At 59.4% G+C, this 16546-nt stretch overlaps 1 protein-coding gene across 1 annotated transcript; it reads left to right on the forward strand.

Annotated features, from left to right (window-relative positions):
- The first annotated feature begins 5110 nt into the window (after positions 1 to 5110).
- On the forward strand, positions 5111 to 13492 carry FGF3 (fibroblast growth factor 3). The gene is made up of 3 exons (XM_033204206.1): positions 5111 to 5330; positions 7492 to 7595; positions 13133 to 13492. Exons 1-3 carry the CDS (start codon positions 5111 to 5113, stop codon positions 13490 to 13492), a joined length of 684 nt encoding a protein of 227 aa, XP_033060097.1.
- The last annotated feature ends 3054 nt before the right edge of the window (positions 13493 to 16546 follow it).

Here is a 16546-nt window from a genome sequence, read left to right on the forward strand (position 1 = left end):
GAGCCGCTGCTGATGGGAAACGGGCCTAGGGATCAGGGCGGCATGGAGGGAGCAAGGCCCAGGGAGGCCAGAGGAAGAGACTCTTCCCTGGGGGGTGGGCACTTCCAGGGGCCAGGGACCGGGTCTTGCAGGAGTGGCAGGAGCTTCTGGATGGAAAAGGTGAAAGGGCCCCCAGGTGGAGGAACTGGCCTGGGCAAAGGTGGAGAGAGGTAGGGGGATGCAAGGCGGGGACACAGGGTGATTGCATTGGAGGGGGTTTGCCACCACAGCTCCCCATCAAGCCTGGCTCCGCCCAACTGCAGTTGACTTCATGGTGGGAGGAGGTGGGGGTGTGAATTGCTTCCTTTCCCTCCACCCCACCTCATCCACAGGACTGGGGGCATACCTCATCATTTGCACTTGCTTTGGGTTGAGCGGTGTCCCCCAAGGTTTGTATGTTGGAGCCGTATTCAGCAGGACCTCAGAATGTGGCTGCAGTTGGAGCTAGGGTCTTTCAAAGGCGATTAAAGTAAAGCAAGGTCTGTGGAATGGCCCCAGTCCAATCTAACTGGGGTCCTTATAAGAAGAGGCGATGAGGGCACAGGCACACACAGAGGGACGAACCTGTGAGAACACAGGGAGAAGATGGCATCTACAAGCCCTGCCAGTTGCTCTGCCTGAAGTCCGATGCCAGGCACTGACAGGCTCAGGGGATGCAGAGGCTGGTGGCTGCCCTTGGTGTTGTGGGGAAGAAAAAGAGCAGCTGGAGTTGTCTGTCCCTGGGCCAGGGGGTCCTCTGCTCCCTCCTCTCCTCTACCCAGAGAGGATCCCTCCTTTACGTCTCAGCTTGGGACTTCAAAATAGCCAATAGCCAGGAAATAACCCGAACATCCATCCATGGATGAAAAATAAGCAGCGTGTGGTCTGTGCACACAATGGAATGCCACAGGGGCGGAAAAGGTGAAGACGCTCTGGTACACGCCACACCGTGGATGAGCCTCAAAATGCTGCGCAGACCCCAATGTGGGGAGCTGTACGTGCCTTCCATCCCACCCCTGCCTGCCAGGGCTTCTAACATTGCCGGAAGCAAAGCCACAGCTTTGCTCTGGGGACTTTGAGGGGCAACGGTTTCCCTCTCCCCACTGCTCAGGTCCTGGGTCTCTTAGCCAGAAGGGGTATTCCAGTCTTCTCACCTCATCTCCCAGCTGTGTGACCCCGGGGCAAGTCACTTCTCCTCTCTGAGCCTCCCTTTCTCATCTGTAATGTGGGGCTGATCAGGGCTGCTCCTAGGATTTCAGGGACCCACGGTCTCCCGGTGACACAGGCAGGCTGAGTCTCTCTCCCACTGCTCTTGGGGACAAGGATAGGGTAAGGGGATGGGGGGTGGCGGGTAACATAATTAGAGTGAGTTAGGGGCTGGGAGTCAGCATCACATCTGACAGTCCCTGGCCAGCCACCTGCGGCCACAACACAGGACCCTGTCCTCTGTCCTCTCTCCACCCCAGCTCTCTCTCCAGGGGAAGGGGCTAGGGGCGGACTCGGGTACCAGATAGGGGTGGGAGTGCTTTGAGGGACAGGGTCCCAGTGCAGAGGTTCGGGGGCTGCTGGTAGGAGCAGCTGGGCCTGGGGTGTCCAGGCTGGGCTCTGGAAGAGACCAATTAGTCAAATGGCTACAGTTGACCATTTGGAAGCAATTAACAGGGTCGCTATTAGCGCATGGTGCACCCCCCACCTGGCTCCGACTGGGAGGGACAGGGGCGAGGTCACCATTATGTGGGTGCCTCTGCCCCACCCCACCCACAAGACTTTGTGGCCCAGACCCCTGCTCCTGCTGGGCAGATGTAGAGGAATTAGGTTCCCCTCCCTTGGCTGGGCCTGAGGGTCCCAGAGTCCCAGGGTGGGGCTCTGGTGACTTCCTGGGCTGAAAAAGCCGCAGGTTTAGATGAGGAGGAACTCACTAGGTGGGTGAGCAAGGGCCTGGAGGCCCAGCCCGGAAGCTGTGGGAAGTGAACTAGAGGTCCACGCGGCTGGGTGGGCATCCCCAGGGTTCCCCCAACACTATGACCTTTGTCAGTGGGGCTGGGGCATCTGGAGAAGGCCGCTTTGGGCTCCAGACAATTTCCCGTGACTGCAGGGTGGACCGCGGATGGAAGGACCGGGCTGAAGGCCGTCACCAGCGACTGGAGAAGAGGGAAAACATGGCCCAGAGAGCTTGGCTGCCTCAGAAAACTCATGCTCCCCAGAACAGCAGACAGTGAGCCAGGGCCACCAGCAGGGATCTTGGGCAGGGCACCGGCTGTCCTGGTGTAACTGCGAATTGCACCCCCTTTCACTCTCAAAGGCAGCAGGGTTTGCGTCGTAAACTGCGGTCCCCTGCGACTGGAGTGTGCCCTGCACTGATGGGTGGTCGGAGACTTTGCAGGGGTAATGCCACTCAGTTTCCGGCCCTACCTTTGGGGTACCACACACATGAGAAACCAGCATCTCAGGAGCGACACTACACGGCCAAGTCCTCATGGCAAGGAAGTGACCAAGCCATTCATTCATTCATTTTAGGAGTATGCACTGAGTGGCTAGTGTGTCAGGCGCTCCCTAAGAGTCGGAAACCTCTTGCCCATCCCGGAGCTTCTCTCCTTTAGAGGGGTCACCCTTGGACTCCTGCTTCAGGATAGCAGCTCCTGCCCTCATCTTGGGTCCTCGGGCACAGGGCAACCTGGTGGTGGGCAGGGCTGGAGACCAGAGCCCGGGAGTCTCCCTGGGAAGTGCTGGGGGCCCCAGGCGTGGAGCAGGAGGGGCGTGTACACCCAGATTGCCTTGGTCAGATTTTTCTGGCTCCTCCCAGTCTTCCAGAGGGGGTCCTGCCAAGGAGGCAGCCCAGGCCTCAATAGGAAAGGGCATCGGAAGTCCACTGGCCCCGGCAGGCTGCTCTTGCTCTCTCTCAAAACGTGACTGTGTCCTCTCTCCTGTCTCTGTCAGACTGTGTCCCCCTGACTGTACCCCTCTCTGAATTTTTTGTGCACCCCCTCTCCCAGTACATCTCCTCTCTTCTTGGCCAGGTGTCAGGAGGTAGAAAAGCTGAGGCATGTAGAGCAGGGACCTCCTTCCTGTGCCTCTTCCCTGCCTCTTAGGGAGCCCAGGTGGCCACATACCCCAGTCCAGGCCTGCACAGTGCTGCACTGGACAAGCTCTCCTCTTGCTTCTGTCCTTTGGGACTTTCCTGGCACCGTTCTCTGACCCCTGTAACACAGTCTCCATCACCAGGAGGCTGAGGCTCCAGCAGTTCGGTGGCTGGCCTCTGGCCTGTTCAAGAATGCTCACAAGCTGACCCTGGGGCAGTGGCTAGGAGATCCTGACTAAGACTGAGGTGCTTGGGGACGGCTTGGGGGCACCCTCCTTCAGGAGGGCCACCTGGACCCTGTGCACGCTGGAGTGGGCTCTCGGAGGACCTGCTGCCCTGTGTATTGGGCCATGGGGGTTGGACATGTCCTGGGGTGTGTGCTCACTGCCACAGCTCACAGTGCCCTGCACACTTGCCTGACCCCAAACCCTGATGCAGATGGCAGGCTGGGGAATGTCAGCCCACCCAACTCACTCCAGAGCCCCTGGTCAACTTGAAGCCAAAGCTGTGGCCTAGACCCCTGGACCCCACAGTGGTGCCCCACTCCGAGGCGGGGTTGAGAGAGGCAAAGCCCCTGTGCTGGCCCCTGCTTCCTGCTGGCCCCGGGACCCTGGGGGACAGAGGACCAGGAAGCAAGAGAAATGGGTGGGGAGGTGGCTTTTCTGGGTACTTTCTGAAACCCCTCTTCACAGGGCCCCCTGAGATACACCTTGACCCCCACACAGTCCAGGGGACCACACCCGCATCTGCACTGCTTCAGATCCTCCAGGCCAGGACTCCCCCACATCCCTCCCCAGCCTCTGCGGGGCTCCTCCTCTCATCACCGTCCCGCTGCGGCTGCCAGACTCCCCGTGCTTTTCTCCGGGTGTTCTCTGCCGCTCTGTCTTCTTTCCGTCTCCCCTGCCTCCTCTCTCTGGCCAATCTCTGTCATTCACATTTTCCATGTCTTTCCCGTCCTTTCCTGCTCCGTTTTTCTCTATCTGCATCTCTTTCTCTCTGTCTGCGCCCATTTCTCTGGCTCTCGCGTCCCTCCTCCCGCCTCTCCAGGACCCTCTCTGGACCGCCACAGGGACGGGATCCTCCGAGGCCTGCCCGACGAGCGCTAACTCCACCACTCCGGGTGCCCGGTTGGGGTGCGCGACAGAAGATAGCATCTCCAGTCCCGGCCCGCCCGCGCCTTGCAAGGCTGAGGACAGCACCGCTGCTCCTGCAGGAAGCGCCGGGCGCAGACCCAAACCCGGGGCTCCCCACGCGTGCCCTCGCCCCGGAGCCTTCCCGCCGCCGCCCTCCGCGGTGCCCTTCATTATGCGCCGCCTTTAATGGGCGTTTGTCAGCTCGACTTCCCCGCAAGTTGTTTTCACGGACATCAGTCATTGGCGGCGGCCCCATTGTGCAGGGGGATTGATGGGGAGCGGGAGGGGGTGACAGGGCCTGGGGCGGCCGCCTCAAGGCCTCGGTCTATAATTTTCGGAGACATAATTGGTCTGGGGGAGGGGCGGGGGAGGGGCGGGGAAGGGACCTTTCAGAGCCGGGAGGGCGTTCGGGGGCGTGGGGCGCGCTGCGGAGCGGAGCCGCGGCTCGACGGCCCTGCGCTGGGGGCGAGTGTATGCAGGCGGCGCCCGGCCCGAACCCCGAGCCCCGCGGGGCTCCCCACCCGCCGGCCTCCCGCCCCTCCCGCGCCTCCGCCTGGGGACCACGTCGGCCTTTTGTTGCCGAACGGTCCTTTCTTTCAGCGCTTTGCGCAGCAACGGAAATTTCATTGCTCCTGGGTGGAAATTAAAGCGACTCGCGATCGCTCTCTCCCTCTCCCTCTTCGTCTCCCACTCTCCCTCTCTTTCTCTCTCTTGCCCACCCTTTCCCCTTCTTTCCCCACCTTTCCCGCGAAGCCGAAGTCAGCATCGCCAAGCGCGGGAGCCCGCTCCGAGCACCTCGCCGCGGCCCGGCTGCCGCCCCTTCCATGGGCGCCGCGCTCGCCTGCAGCCGCCGCCGCCGCGGGGTGGGCGCGATGCCACGATGGGCCTAATCTGGCTGCTGCTGCTCAGCCTGCTGGAGCCGGGCTGGCCCGCAGCGGGTCCTGGGGCGCGGTTGCGGCGCGATGCGGGCGGCCGCGGCGGCGTCTACGAGCACCTTGGCGGGGCGCCCCGGCGCCGCAAGCTCTACTGCGCCACGAAGTACCACCTCCAGCTGCACCCGAGCGGCCGCGTCAACGGCAGCCTGGAGAACAGCGCCTACAGTGAGTGCCCGACGCTGCGGGACCCCGCGGGGGAAGCGGAGCCGGGGAGGGTCGGGCCCTGGAGAAGGCACGGTGCGCTCGGGGTGTCCGGGAAAAGACCGGTCGCTTTCCAGGGTGTCCTCCTCGCCCTACACGTCCGGGAGTAGAGCGCGCGCTGGGGTCCAAGCCGAACTCGGGGGCATGGGCGTTCACGTCCGAAGAGGGCGCCGGCGGCTGTCACAGTCCGTCCCCGGTCCAGCCCGCTGGTCTGAGGGGACGCGAGCTAGGCGACCCCTGGGTTCCCGGCTTTGCTGCTTTGGGCAGCGCTGACAAGTTTAAGCCCTTTGAATGTGTCGGAGAAAAGGAGCCGGACAAGGCATTTATCATCCTCTTTATTATTTTGACGACTTCTCCTCCTTCTGCCGACCCCTGGACGCCCCGCCGTCCCCTCCACCCTCCCCGCTCGCGGCTGCCCAGGTGGCCGCCCCAGCCACTGCCTCTGAGCCGAGGACTGTTGCCCTGCGGAGCTCGGTTCCCCAGCCGCGGCCGCCACCGACAGTTATTCCCCGCTCTGGAATCTGCACCTCCCCCGCCTCCGCCCTGGCTGCACAGCGACAGGGGGGTGGGGGCTCTCGCCGTCGGGACGCGAGGATCAGGAGCGCGGAGCGGTGTCCTCCCCTACCTGGGGGTGCAGACACACAGCCTCCCCCCCAGCACGCAGGACCCGCGGGAGTCCGCCGGGCAACACGGTTAGGCTCCTCTGGTCACAGGGACCTGAGGCCCGCGCCGAGCCCTTTAAGGAGCAGGATAGCGGAGCTCAAGGCCGGGAGGACCGCGTGGGGAGCGTGGGAGGGCAGTCAAGACCACAGTGGTCCTCCGGTGTGCCGCGCGGCGCTGGGCTCCGGCCCCGGGCTCAGGAAGCGGTGCGGTGGATTGAAGGTGACGGCGGCAGTGAACCGCGGCTTCCTCCAGGAAAGCCGTAGCCCTGTAAGGGCGTCCTGGGGACACGCGCCTCCGGAGCCGCATGGTGGGCACCAGCTGTTGCCAGGGGGTCCTAATGTGCCGAACTCGTCTCACAAAGACACCCCGGTTCTCTCCAAAGCCAGGCTCCCCCTCGGAGTCGCACCACATCCAAACTTCTTGGTGCTGGCTGCTCAGGGGGAGGGGAGGGCTCGTCCCCGCAGCCGCCCCCGTCCTGCGTCGAGACTCTGGCTTCGTTGGTCCCTGCGCGGTCACCTCCGAGGCCGCCCAGCCTGCGCACTGGGAAGGCGGGAGGCTCGCAGCCTGCACCGCAGCAGCCCTGCGCTGGAGCAAAAGCCCGGTGGCGACCGCGACTGTGCTCAGACCCCGTGCCAGGAGCGCGGTCCTGAGAGGCATCCCCTGGAGAGGGTGCAGGTAGTCGCCCCAATCCCTTCGCAGCCTCTGTTGGGAGACAATGACCCTAACCCGGCCTTCGATGCAGTCCCCCGCCCCCAGCCTCCACCACTGCACTCGTGTATCCAGAAGGAAAGGCGGGAGAGGAGGTTTAAACTTTCTTATCCCTGGGGAGTGGGTGAGACCCACCCAGCTTCCTTCTGCGGGCTCCAGGGTCTAAACCGGCTTCCTGCCCTTCCAGCCAGGTTTAGGGCCAGAAGGGTTTGGGTGGCAGGCACCCTGGCTGTGTTGTTGTCAGTGGGTTTTATTACCAGCCTGGCTCATCAGGGCCCAGCTTTCCCGCTGTCTGGCGCAGGTATTGGGGACCGTGCAGTCCCAGAGCTCAGACTCTCATGACTACCGTGAGGACTTGATTTCCCGCTCAGGCACATATGCAGGGGCCTGACAGTCACCCAGCCATAGTGGTCCCCACTTGCTTATCTGTCGGATGATGAAGGCAGCTGGCAAGATGTTGTGAGGTTGGAATGGAAACCATTGGGCAGGCAGCGTCAGCGGGTGGGAATGTTAATTTCATCGTTTCCCTCCCGTGAATGAGGACAAACCTTCCCTCAGGTCTCCTTCTCTACCTCCTGTCTGCTGACTTCTCCCTCCCTGAACTTCCACTCACTCTGCGACCTGTGGGTTGTGTGCTACGCTCCCCAGCCCTGAGCCCAGGGTGTGGCTTTGGGCAAGGCCAGCTGGGCATTAGCCGCCCCCTCCGTGGCTCTGTGGGGGGCGGTGGGAGTGAGGCACCTCTCATTTCTTCCAGGTATTCTGGAGATCACGGCAGTGGAGGTGGGCATTGTGGCCATCAGGGGTCTCTTCTCCGGGCGGTACCTGGCCATGAACAAGAGGGGACGACTCTATGCTTCGGTGAGTCCAGACTGTCCCGTGGGTGGGCGCTGTGGGAGTAGTGGTCTGGCCTGCACATCACACCAGAAGATGGGGGATGTGGGCAGCAGAACACTTTGCTCAGGGTACATGGGACCCGAGCTGGGAACAGACCCTGGCCCAGGGCTCCGCGCCCAGTGATCTTTGGCTGTGTCCGTTAGAGGCTGCTCCGTGAGTGACCTGGAGCCTGGCCCTGGCAGACCTGGAATCTAGAGCATGCCAGGTTAGCAAAGTTTCCCCCCATCCTCGTCATCACTACCACCCTCCCTTGAGAGCAGGGAAGTGATTGTCCCCCCAAATTTCCACCAAAATAAAAGGACCCAAGGCAACGTGGGAGTGTTCCTTGGGGTAGCCAGAGCTCTCCTGGGAGCATGGGGAGGAGGGCTCTGGGCCAGCTCTGCTGGCTCCCTCCAAGGGTGGAAAGGCGAAAGCTGAAACCTAGGAGGGGGAGGGAGATGGCGCCCATGTCCCAGGCACACAGGAGCCTTGGAGCCCAGGCTTGGGACCCAGTCTGTTTACTGCCTGGGCCTCCATGTAACCAAAAAGGGTCTCCTTACTCTGTGGGTATGGCAGTGCCCCTCCTCATAAGGGGTAGGGATGGGGAATATGCAGAGTAAAATACATGTAACGGGGAAATTTGCTACCTCCGACTAGTCATTACATGCAATTTGGCTGATACTTCCTTGGGCAATGAGAGGTTTTCCATCCACAAGTAGTCTGGCCGACGCGGCCCGATCTCCCTGCAGTGAGCTCTCCACTCACAGAGGATACATCGCGCAGCTGCCTCTCACATTAGCCGATGATTTCATCACAGATTTTTAGCCGTTTTGATAAAGGAAGGTCCAGAAAGCTGGAATGCACCCCTTCATTTTCTCTGGTCCAGAGGCCACTCCCTCTTTCCTCCCACCCATTCACCCATACACTCATCCATCCACCCATCCACCCATTCATCCACCCATCCACCCATCCACCCATCCACTCATCCACCCATCCATCCACCCATTCACCCATCCACTCACCCATCCATCCATCCACCCATCCACCCATCCACTCATCCATCCATCCATCCACCCATCCACTCACCCATCCATCCATCTACCCATCCGTCTGACATTCAGTCCATTCATCAGTCAGTGTCCTGGAAGCTGTGTCTGGCAGCAGGGGCCCTCATGGTGCCAGCTTCTGCCATATGGGACCCAGGATTTGGGGAGACAGAGTAAAGCATGACATGAGGGGGTCCCAGTGGTTTAGAGCCCACCTGGGGCTTTCATGCCTGAGAGCTCGCAGCCTGGCTTTGAGAAGGGTAGACAGAGGCTCCTAGCCCCACGAGGGATGCTGAGGCTGGGGGTAGCCAAGCAGTCTGGTTGGAGGGTGTGGAACTTTCCAGAGTGCCCAGTGGAGAAGTTCCCACTGCCCTGAAGACAACCTGAGAGGCATAGTAGCCTGGATGCCAATCCCATCACCTGCCACCTGCCACCTGGTACCACAGTCCTGCATGTGGCCAGCTTGCTTAGGAGTGCTGTCCCGCCACGGGGCTCCATGGACTTTGCTGACAGCATGCTTGCCCTTGGGCCAGCTCATTCCTCTGGGCCAGTGAGCACTGCACCCCGACACTCCTGGGTCTGGTCCTGACCTCCCTTCTGAGGTATAGACCACCCTCCCACAACGTCCTGCTGGCTCAGACACTCCAACCGAACTCAGCACCTCCCCGACTCCCCATCTTAATCATTGCCCCACCGGCCACTCACTGTCACCCAGAGTGGGCTGGGAGTCACGGTAGACCCCTCCTACTGTTCAGCCCATCCCTAGACCTCAGACCATGCCCCTGCATCTCTTCAGCCCACGCACCTCACCTCCCTCTGCCTCATCCCTGAGATCACACCTTATAAGGCAGGCTCCTCACTTCCCACCTGGATCACTGCTCCAGCCTCTCCCGCCTCCAATCCATCTGTTTGTCAAGCCATCCTTTCATCTTCCTTCCTTCCTTCCTTCCTTACTTCCTTCCTTCCTTCCTTCCTTCCTTCCTTCCCTCCCTCCTTCCCTCCATCCCTCCTTCCCTCCTTTCCTCCTTCCTTCCTTCTTTCCTTCCTTCCCCTTCCTTCATTCTCTTCACCCATCTCTCCATACACCTCTCCTTCCTTCCTTCTTTCCTTTCTTTCATCCTTCTTTCCATCCATGCTTCTATCTGTTCATCTGTCCATCTGCCCATTCACCTGTCCATCCATCCATGCTCCCTCCTTCCTTCCATCCTTTCACCCATCCATCCATCCATCCATCCATCCATCCACCTATCCATCCATCCACCTATCCTTCCATCCATCCATCCATCCATCCATCCACCCATCCATCCATCCATCCACCCATCCATCCATCCATCCACCCACTCATCTGACATTCAGTTCTTCATTCACCAGTCAGTGTCCTGGGAACTTACTGTGTGTTGCACTCTGCTAGGTACATATTAAGGGGGCTTCCTAAAAAAGCAAATCAGCCCATTTCATGGCTTCTGAGGACTTCCATCACACCCAGGCATCCCACAGGCACCTTAGCTCCACCCACAGAGCAGCAGCCCAGGTGCCACCTGCTCCCAGTGTGGCTGTCATCCAAAGGTTGAGCCTCCTCCAGCCTCCGGAAGCTCCCTCAACTCTCCAAGCCATCTGTGCTGCTCACGCCACACCCTCACTGCCTGGAATGCCCTCCTCTAGAAAATGCCCACTAAAAAGTGCCCACCCCGCCCTTCCAGCTCTCTTCAGAAGCTACCTCCTCAACAAAGTGGCTTTGGAGTCTGCTTTCTCCCCACCCCTCATGGGCTGGAAGCGGCCCTGGGGGAGGGGCCTGTGGAACCAGGTCTGGTGGGATGGCAGTGTCAGGACACACATTGGAAAGTGTGTTGTCACCGCAAGTCCCAACTGCAGCAGCTCTGGAGTCTATGGCCCCGACCCCTGAGCCAACACCTTCTGCCTTGGTCATCTCGGCCGCCCCAGGTGCCCTACCACATGTCAGCAAGTGATCTACACTCCCCCCAATCTCCCACCTCAGGAGGTCCTGAGCCCCTGCCACCTGAGGCTCACAGGCACGTGTCCGTCAGTGGCCCACCCCCCAAGTGGCCCCGCAAAGAGAAAGCCTACTGCCTGGCCTCTCTGGCCCTGAGAGGACGCACCTGCTGCGGGATCGAGAGACCTGGGGAAGCTTGGGTCCTGCCCTGAGCTTCTCACAGTCTGGGCTTGGAGCCAGACACTAACATGGCATACCCAGTGCATGGGGTGGGGAAGTCGGCCCTGAGCCCACCCGCTTATTCACAGATAGCCCCTCAGCCCCAGGCTATGTGGGGGTCAGGCACAGATCAGATACTGTTCTATTCCCCTGTGATGTAGGGCCTGGCACCACCCCAGGCCTCAGTTTCCACATCTATAAACATGGAGACTGGTCTTGGACAGTAACATTCATACTGTGGCTCAGGGGGCCCTGGGCCTCCAAGAGGGCTGGAGAGCAGGGGGGCTTTGGGTCATGGGGAGAGGCAGCCCCTACTACCAGGTCAAGCTTTCCACCCTTCCCTGCTCTGGGCTTTCATGTCGCTAGAAAAGAGGTTGGGGTGCTTGAAGCATCCTGTTCCCTGAGGTCCTGCCGGGTCAGATACTCTGGGTCCAGCCTGGGAGCCCCAGAGGCCATTTCCACTCTCCCTCTCTCCCATGGGACACCACACCCTAAATGGGGACAGACCATGAGGGCCTCCGACTCCTCCCTGTGGCTAGTCCCCAGGAGGAAGGAGAGATCCTGCTGTCTACTTTGCACCTGCTGCTTCCACTTCTTACCACCCTTTCTGGTTTGGAGGGAGCAGCTCCTCTCAGTCATCCCCTTAGGGAGGTGGCCCTAGACGTTGCCACCCACCTGTAGCTGGGACTGAAGCCCAGTGGGTCTGCATAAGGCATACCCACCCCTTCCCTATCCCACAGACTAAGAAGACCCCGTGAGGCACCCCCGGAGGGAACCTCCCATGGCCAGGCCTTGGGGATGCTGGTGTAAGCTCCTTCAGTTCAGAGCTTCACTGTGCCTTTGAGAGGGCAGGGTCCCTTCTGCCCTTCCGCCACTGCACCCCGGGCCTGACAAGGGTCCTGTTAATCTCTGATGACAAAGCGGTGTCCTCTCTGTCCTGCTTGTGGTGGGACACCCCAGCTTCTGCTCTCATCCTAAGAACAGCAGTATCTGTGGCATTGATTGTGCACATGCCTCATGCCAGGCTCCGGCCCCTGCTCTGTGTTGTAACCTCTTCAACCTGCAAGGCAGGACCCTCCAGCTTCAGAGAGTGCTGCTCAGGGGTCGGTGACCCCAGCCGGGACCCCTGAGTGCAGCATTTTTTGTTTTTGTTTTTGTTTTTTTTGAGACGGAGTCTCGCTCTGTCGCCCAGGCTGGAGTGCAGTGGCCGGATCTCAGCTCACTGCAAGCTCCGCCTCCCGGGTTCACGCCATTCTCCCGCCTCAGCCTCCCGAGTAGCCGGGACCACAGGCGCCTGCCACCTCGCCCAGCTAGTTTTATTGTATTTTTAGTAGAGACGGGGTTTCACTATGTTAGCCAGGATGGTCTCGATCTCCTGACCTTGTGATCCGCCTGTCTCAGCCTCCCAAAGTGCTGGGATTACAGGCTTGAGCCACCGCTCCCGGCCGAGTGCAGTGTTTAACGCAGAGTCTGGGCTCATGAAACCTGGCTGTGTCCCCTTCCCTTCCTGCTTTTCATGTTCTTTCTTCTTTTTTCTTTTCTGCAATTTCTTTTCTTTTCTTTTCTTTTTTTTTTTGAGTCAGAGTTTTGCTCTTGTCACCCAGACTGGAGTGCAGCAGTGCAATCTCGGCTCACTGCAACCTCTGCCTCCCGGGTTCAAGAGATTCTCCTGCCTCAGCCTCCCGAGTAGCTGGATTACAGGCGCACGCCACCACGCCTGGCCAATTTTTTGTATTTTTAGTAGAGACAGAGTTTTGCCATGTTGGGCAGGCTGGTTTCGAACTCCTGACCTCAGGTGATTCACCCGCCTCAGCCTCCCAATGTGCTGGGATTACAGGCATGAGCCACCGCACCCGGCCTCTGTGGTTTCTTTAAAAGTGATCTGGGGGCTGTCATCTTCTTTTGTCCAAATGCCCAGTCCTTGCTGACGTCCACGCTGCCAGCAGACCGCCAGGGCACCTAGGTTGGCCGGCCTGGTCTCTGCTCCACAGATAACCCTACACATCCCTGTGCTGGGTCAGCGCCCTCAGGCGGGGGACAGAGGCTGGAGCCGGCAGTTGTTTGGCGCAGCTTTGAGAGAAGGTGACCTTTGGGCAGAAGGCCAAGTTCACCAGGCACACAGGGGAGGAAGGGCATGCCGGGCAGAGGGCAAGGCCTAGGCAAAGGTGTGGCGGGCTGAGAGTGCGCCGGGGTTTGGCATTGGACCGATTCGCCTCAAAGGAGGGGAGGGAGGCATCGGGCAACTCTGGGCCCCGACGCTGGCGCAGTCTCCCCGGGCCACTGACCGTGATATCTCATCCCCGCAGGAGCACTACAGCGCCGAGTGCGAGTTTGTGGAGCGGATCCACGAGCTGGGCTATAACACGTACGCCTCCCGGCTGTACCGGACGGTGTCTAGTACGCCTGGGGCCCGGCGGCAGCCCAGCGCAGACAGACTGTGGTACGTGTCGGTGAACGGCAAGGGCCGGCCCCGCAGAGGCTTCAAAACCCGCCGCACGCAGAAGTCCTCCCTGTTCCTGCCCCGCGTGCTGGACCACAGGGACCACGAGATGGTGCGGCAGCTGCAGGGTGGGCTGCCTAGACCCCCTGGTAAGAGGGTCCAGGCCCGACGGCGGCGGCAGAAGCAGAGCCTGGGTGGCCTGGAGCCCTCCCATGTTCAGGCCTAGAGACTGGGCTCCCAGCTGGAGGCCACTGCGCACTAGCTGGGCCTGGTGGCCACCGCCAGAGCTCCTGGCGACATCTTGGTGTGGCAGCCTCTCGCTCTGACTCTCCTCCTTGAGCACTTGTCCCTGCGTCCTGCCTCTGGGTTCTCAGCTATTTCCAGAGCCAGCTCAAATCAGGGTCCAGTGGGAACTGAAGAGGGCCCAAGTCGGAGCTCAGAGGGGGCTGCTGGCAATGCAGGGCATTTGTGGGTCTGTGTGGCAAGAAGCTCACAGGGAAGGGCCTGAGTGCCAGCCCTGGCAGACCAAGGAGCCCTCCCAGGAGCAGCAAGGCAGCGTGGGGCTTTGTGTCATCAAAACATTAAAGTATTTTATTCTACTCTGTCGTTTGGTAGATCGTAATGCAGGCTGAGGAGCGCTTGCCGCCTTTACTGGAATGTGCTTGCTTTGAGCACAGCAGAATCCGCGCTGGCACCAGCCTGCGTCAGCTGAGGCTTTAAGAGGAAGACGGTATTCCCAGAGATCGGGCTAAAGGTGCATTTCAGTCCCCTGGTTTTAGAAAGTTATGATTTTTTTGGATGGATGAAAACACTCTAAGGCATGTTTGTGCATGTGTGTGTGTGCATTGTGTGTGCCTGTGTGTGCATTGTGTGTGTGTGCATGTGTGTGTGCATGTGTGTGCATTGTGTGTGTGCATTGTGTGTGTGCATGTGTGTGTGTGCATGTGTGTGCATTGTGTGTGCATTGTGTGTGTGCATGTGTGTGTGCATGTGTGTGTGCATTGTGTGTGTGCATGTGTGTGTGCATTGTGTGTGCATGTGTGTGCATTGTGTGTGTGCATGTGTGTGTGCATGTGTGTGCATTGTGTGTGTGCATTGTGTGTGTGTGCATGTGTGTGCATTGTGTGTGTGCATTGTGTGTGCATTGTGTGTGTGCATGTGTGTGCATTGTGTGTGTGCATTGTGTGTGTGTGCATCGTGTGTGTGCATCGTGTGTGCATGTGTGTGCATGTGTGTGTGTGCATCGTGTGTGTGCATTGTGTGTGTGTGCATGTGTGTGTGCATCGTGTGTGTGCATGGAGAGAAGGATCGTGTATTTATGAAAGCGTGAGTGCACATGTGGGTATGTGTGTTCTTGTGTTATTGTGTGCCTGTGCGTGGACATGTATGTGTGTGTATGTTTCTGGGTATGTCTGAATGTGTGATGTGTGTGTGTCTGTGCATGTATGTGTGTGTGTGTGTGTGTGTGTGTGTGGAGAGAGAGAGAGAGGTTTACTCTCTTCTAAAACTCTAAAAAGCTCCTCCCTCTGGAAGCTGTGCTTCTCCAGGGACTCTTTAGAGCAACTGTATCAGGTCAGGCAGCACAGAAACTTCCTTTATCCTTACAACCTGCTCTTGGGGCCTGTGCACCCCGTCTTTACCTGAGAAGGTGAGGCTCAGAGAAGCAATTACGCAGTGGCCAGGCCCTGCCTTGGACTAGGTGCCTCCTCACACCTGTTCCCCAACAATGGCATGGGTGGGATCACCTGGGCCAGCCCAGGTGAGAGCCAGCATGGGCAGTGTACAAACCTCTCCTGACACTTTGCAGGATGGGCAGGGCCCAGGTGAGGAGCCTGTCCTGAACCTGGGGCTGTGAGGACCATCACTCTCTGTTCCCATGACCTCCCAGAGGTCAGAGAGCCCAGGGTCAGAGAGCCAAGGGTTGGAGAACTTAGGGTCAGAGAGGCCAGAGTCAGAGAGCTGAGACTCAAGAGAGTCCAGGGTCAGAGTGTCCAGGGCCAGAGAGCTTATGGTCAGAGAGCCCAGACTCAGAGCCCCCTGACCGGTCAGTGCAGACTCGCCAAACCCACAGGGAGGCTGAGCTCCTCACACGCATGTGTGCAACACAAGTGAAAATCTTGGTGCCTCCTTCAGCTCCCAGCGCAAGTCAGATCTCCTGGAATGGCTCCCCGGCAGGGACGCACATTCACGGCAGTCAGCAGGCGCAGGGCGCGGGCTGAGCGCTGCTGTGGGTTTTGTTGTTTCTCCGGAGTGGGATGGGGCAGGGGCTGCCATTCCTTCCACCTTGCAGGTGATGACCCTGAGGCCTGGCAAGGGGAACTTGCCCAGGGGTCGTGTCGACGCAGGGGAAGCAGCAGCACCCAGTGCTGCAGGATCAACAGATGGTTCCTGATGAAGGCGTAGGAGACACTGGGGGCTCTTGTTTAACATGTAAAACAGCTTTGACAAGAGAATGTGGATTTTTTGCAGCAGACAGCTATGCCGAGGTCACCTTCTTCCCACACCAGAGTCCAAGGGACTTTATTTTGTGTGTGTGTTTGGGAGATCGTGGGCTGAATTACGTCCTCTCCCCAGAGTTTATCTGCTGAAGTCCCAGTCCCTAGTACCTCAGCATGTGACCTTATTCAGAAATGGGGTCATTACAGATGCAACTGGTGAAGATGAGGTCACATAGGAGTAGAATAACCCCTGAAACCATTGTGACCAGGGTCCTCCTTAAGGGACACGTGGACACAGCCGTGCATACAGGAGGATGTCATGAGAGCGTAAAGGTGGGGACAAGCGTAACACTGCTACAAGCCCAGGAGTGCCAAAGTTTGCCAGCAAACACCAGCAGCTAAGGGACAGGAAAGGAACAGACTCTGCCCTGTAGCCCTGAGAAGGAGCCAACACTACTGACACCCCGGTCTCGGACATCCAGCCCAGAGTCCTACAGATGATAAATGTCTGTTTGAGCCACCTACCCTGCGTGAGGCTACGTTACCACAGCTTGAGCATCAGGCACAACGGACAAGGGGCCTGCCGGCCTCCAAAAGGAGAGCGACCCCACTTCTGCTGGATGAGGGGAAGGAGAGAGAAGGCAGGCCACAGACTGAGAGCATGGGCTCCCTGGGAGGCATCAGAGGGTGCCCGCTGCTTCTGGTGCCACGGTGGGAACTCCTGCTTCCTTACACACAGGAGGGGCTAGGGGCAGGTAGAATTCTCCTGAAAAGAAAAAGGGTACGGGGGTGAGGGGGTCCTGGGACCCAGCATCCATCGCTGTTAGATGGTTCACCTGCTT

Source organism: Trachypithecus francoisi, unplaced genomic scaffold, assembly GCF_009764315.1.
Source record: "Trachypithecus francoisi isolate TF-2019V2 unplaced genomic scaffold, Tfra_2.0 Lachesis_group8, whole genome shotgun sequence".
In the NCBI taxonomy this organism is placed as follows: Eukaryota; Metazoa; Chordata; class Mammalia; order Primates; family Cercopithecidae; genus Trachypithecus; species Trachypithecus francoisi.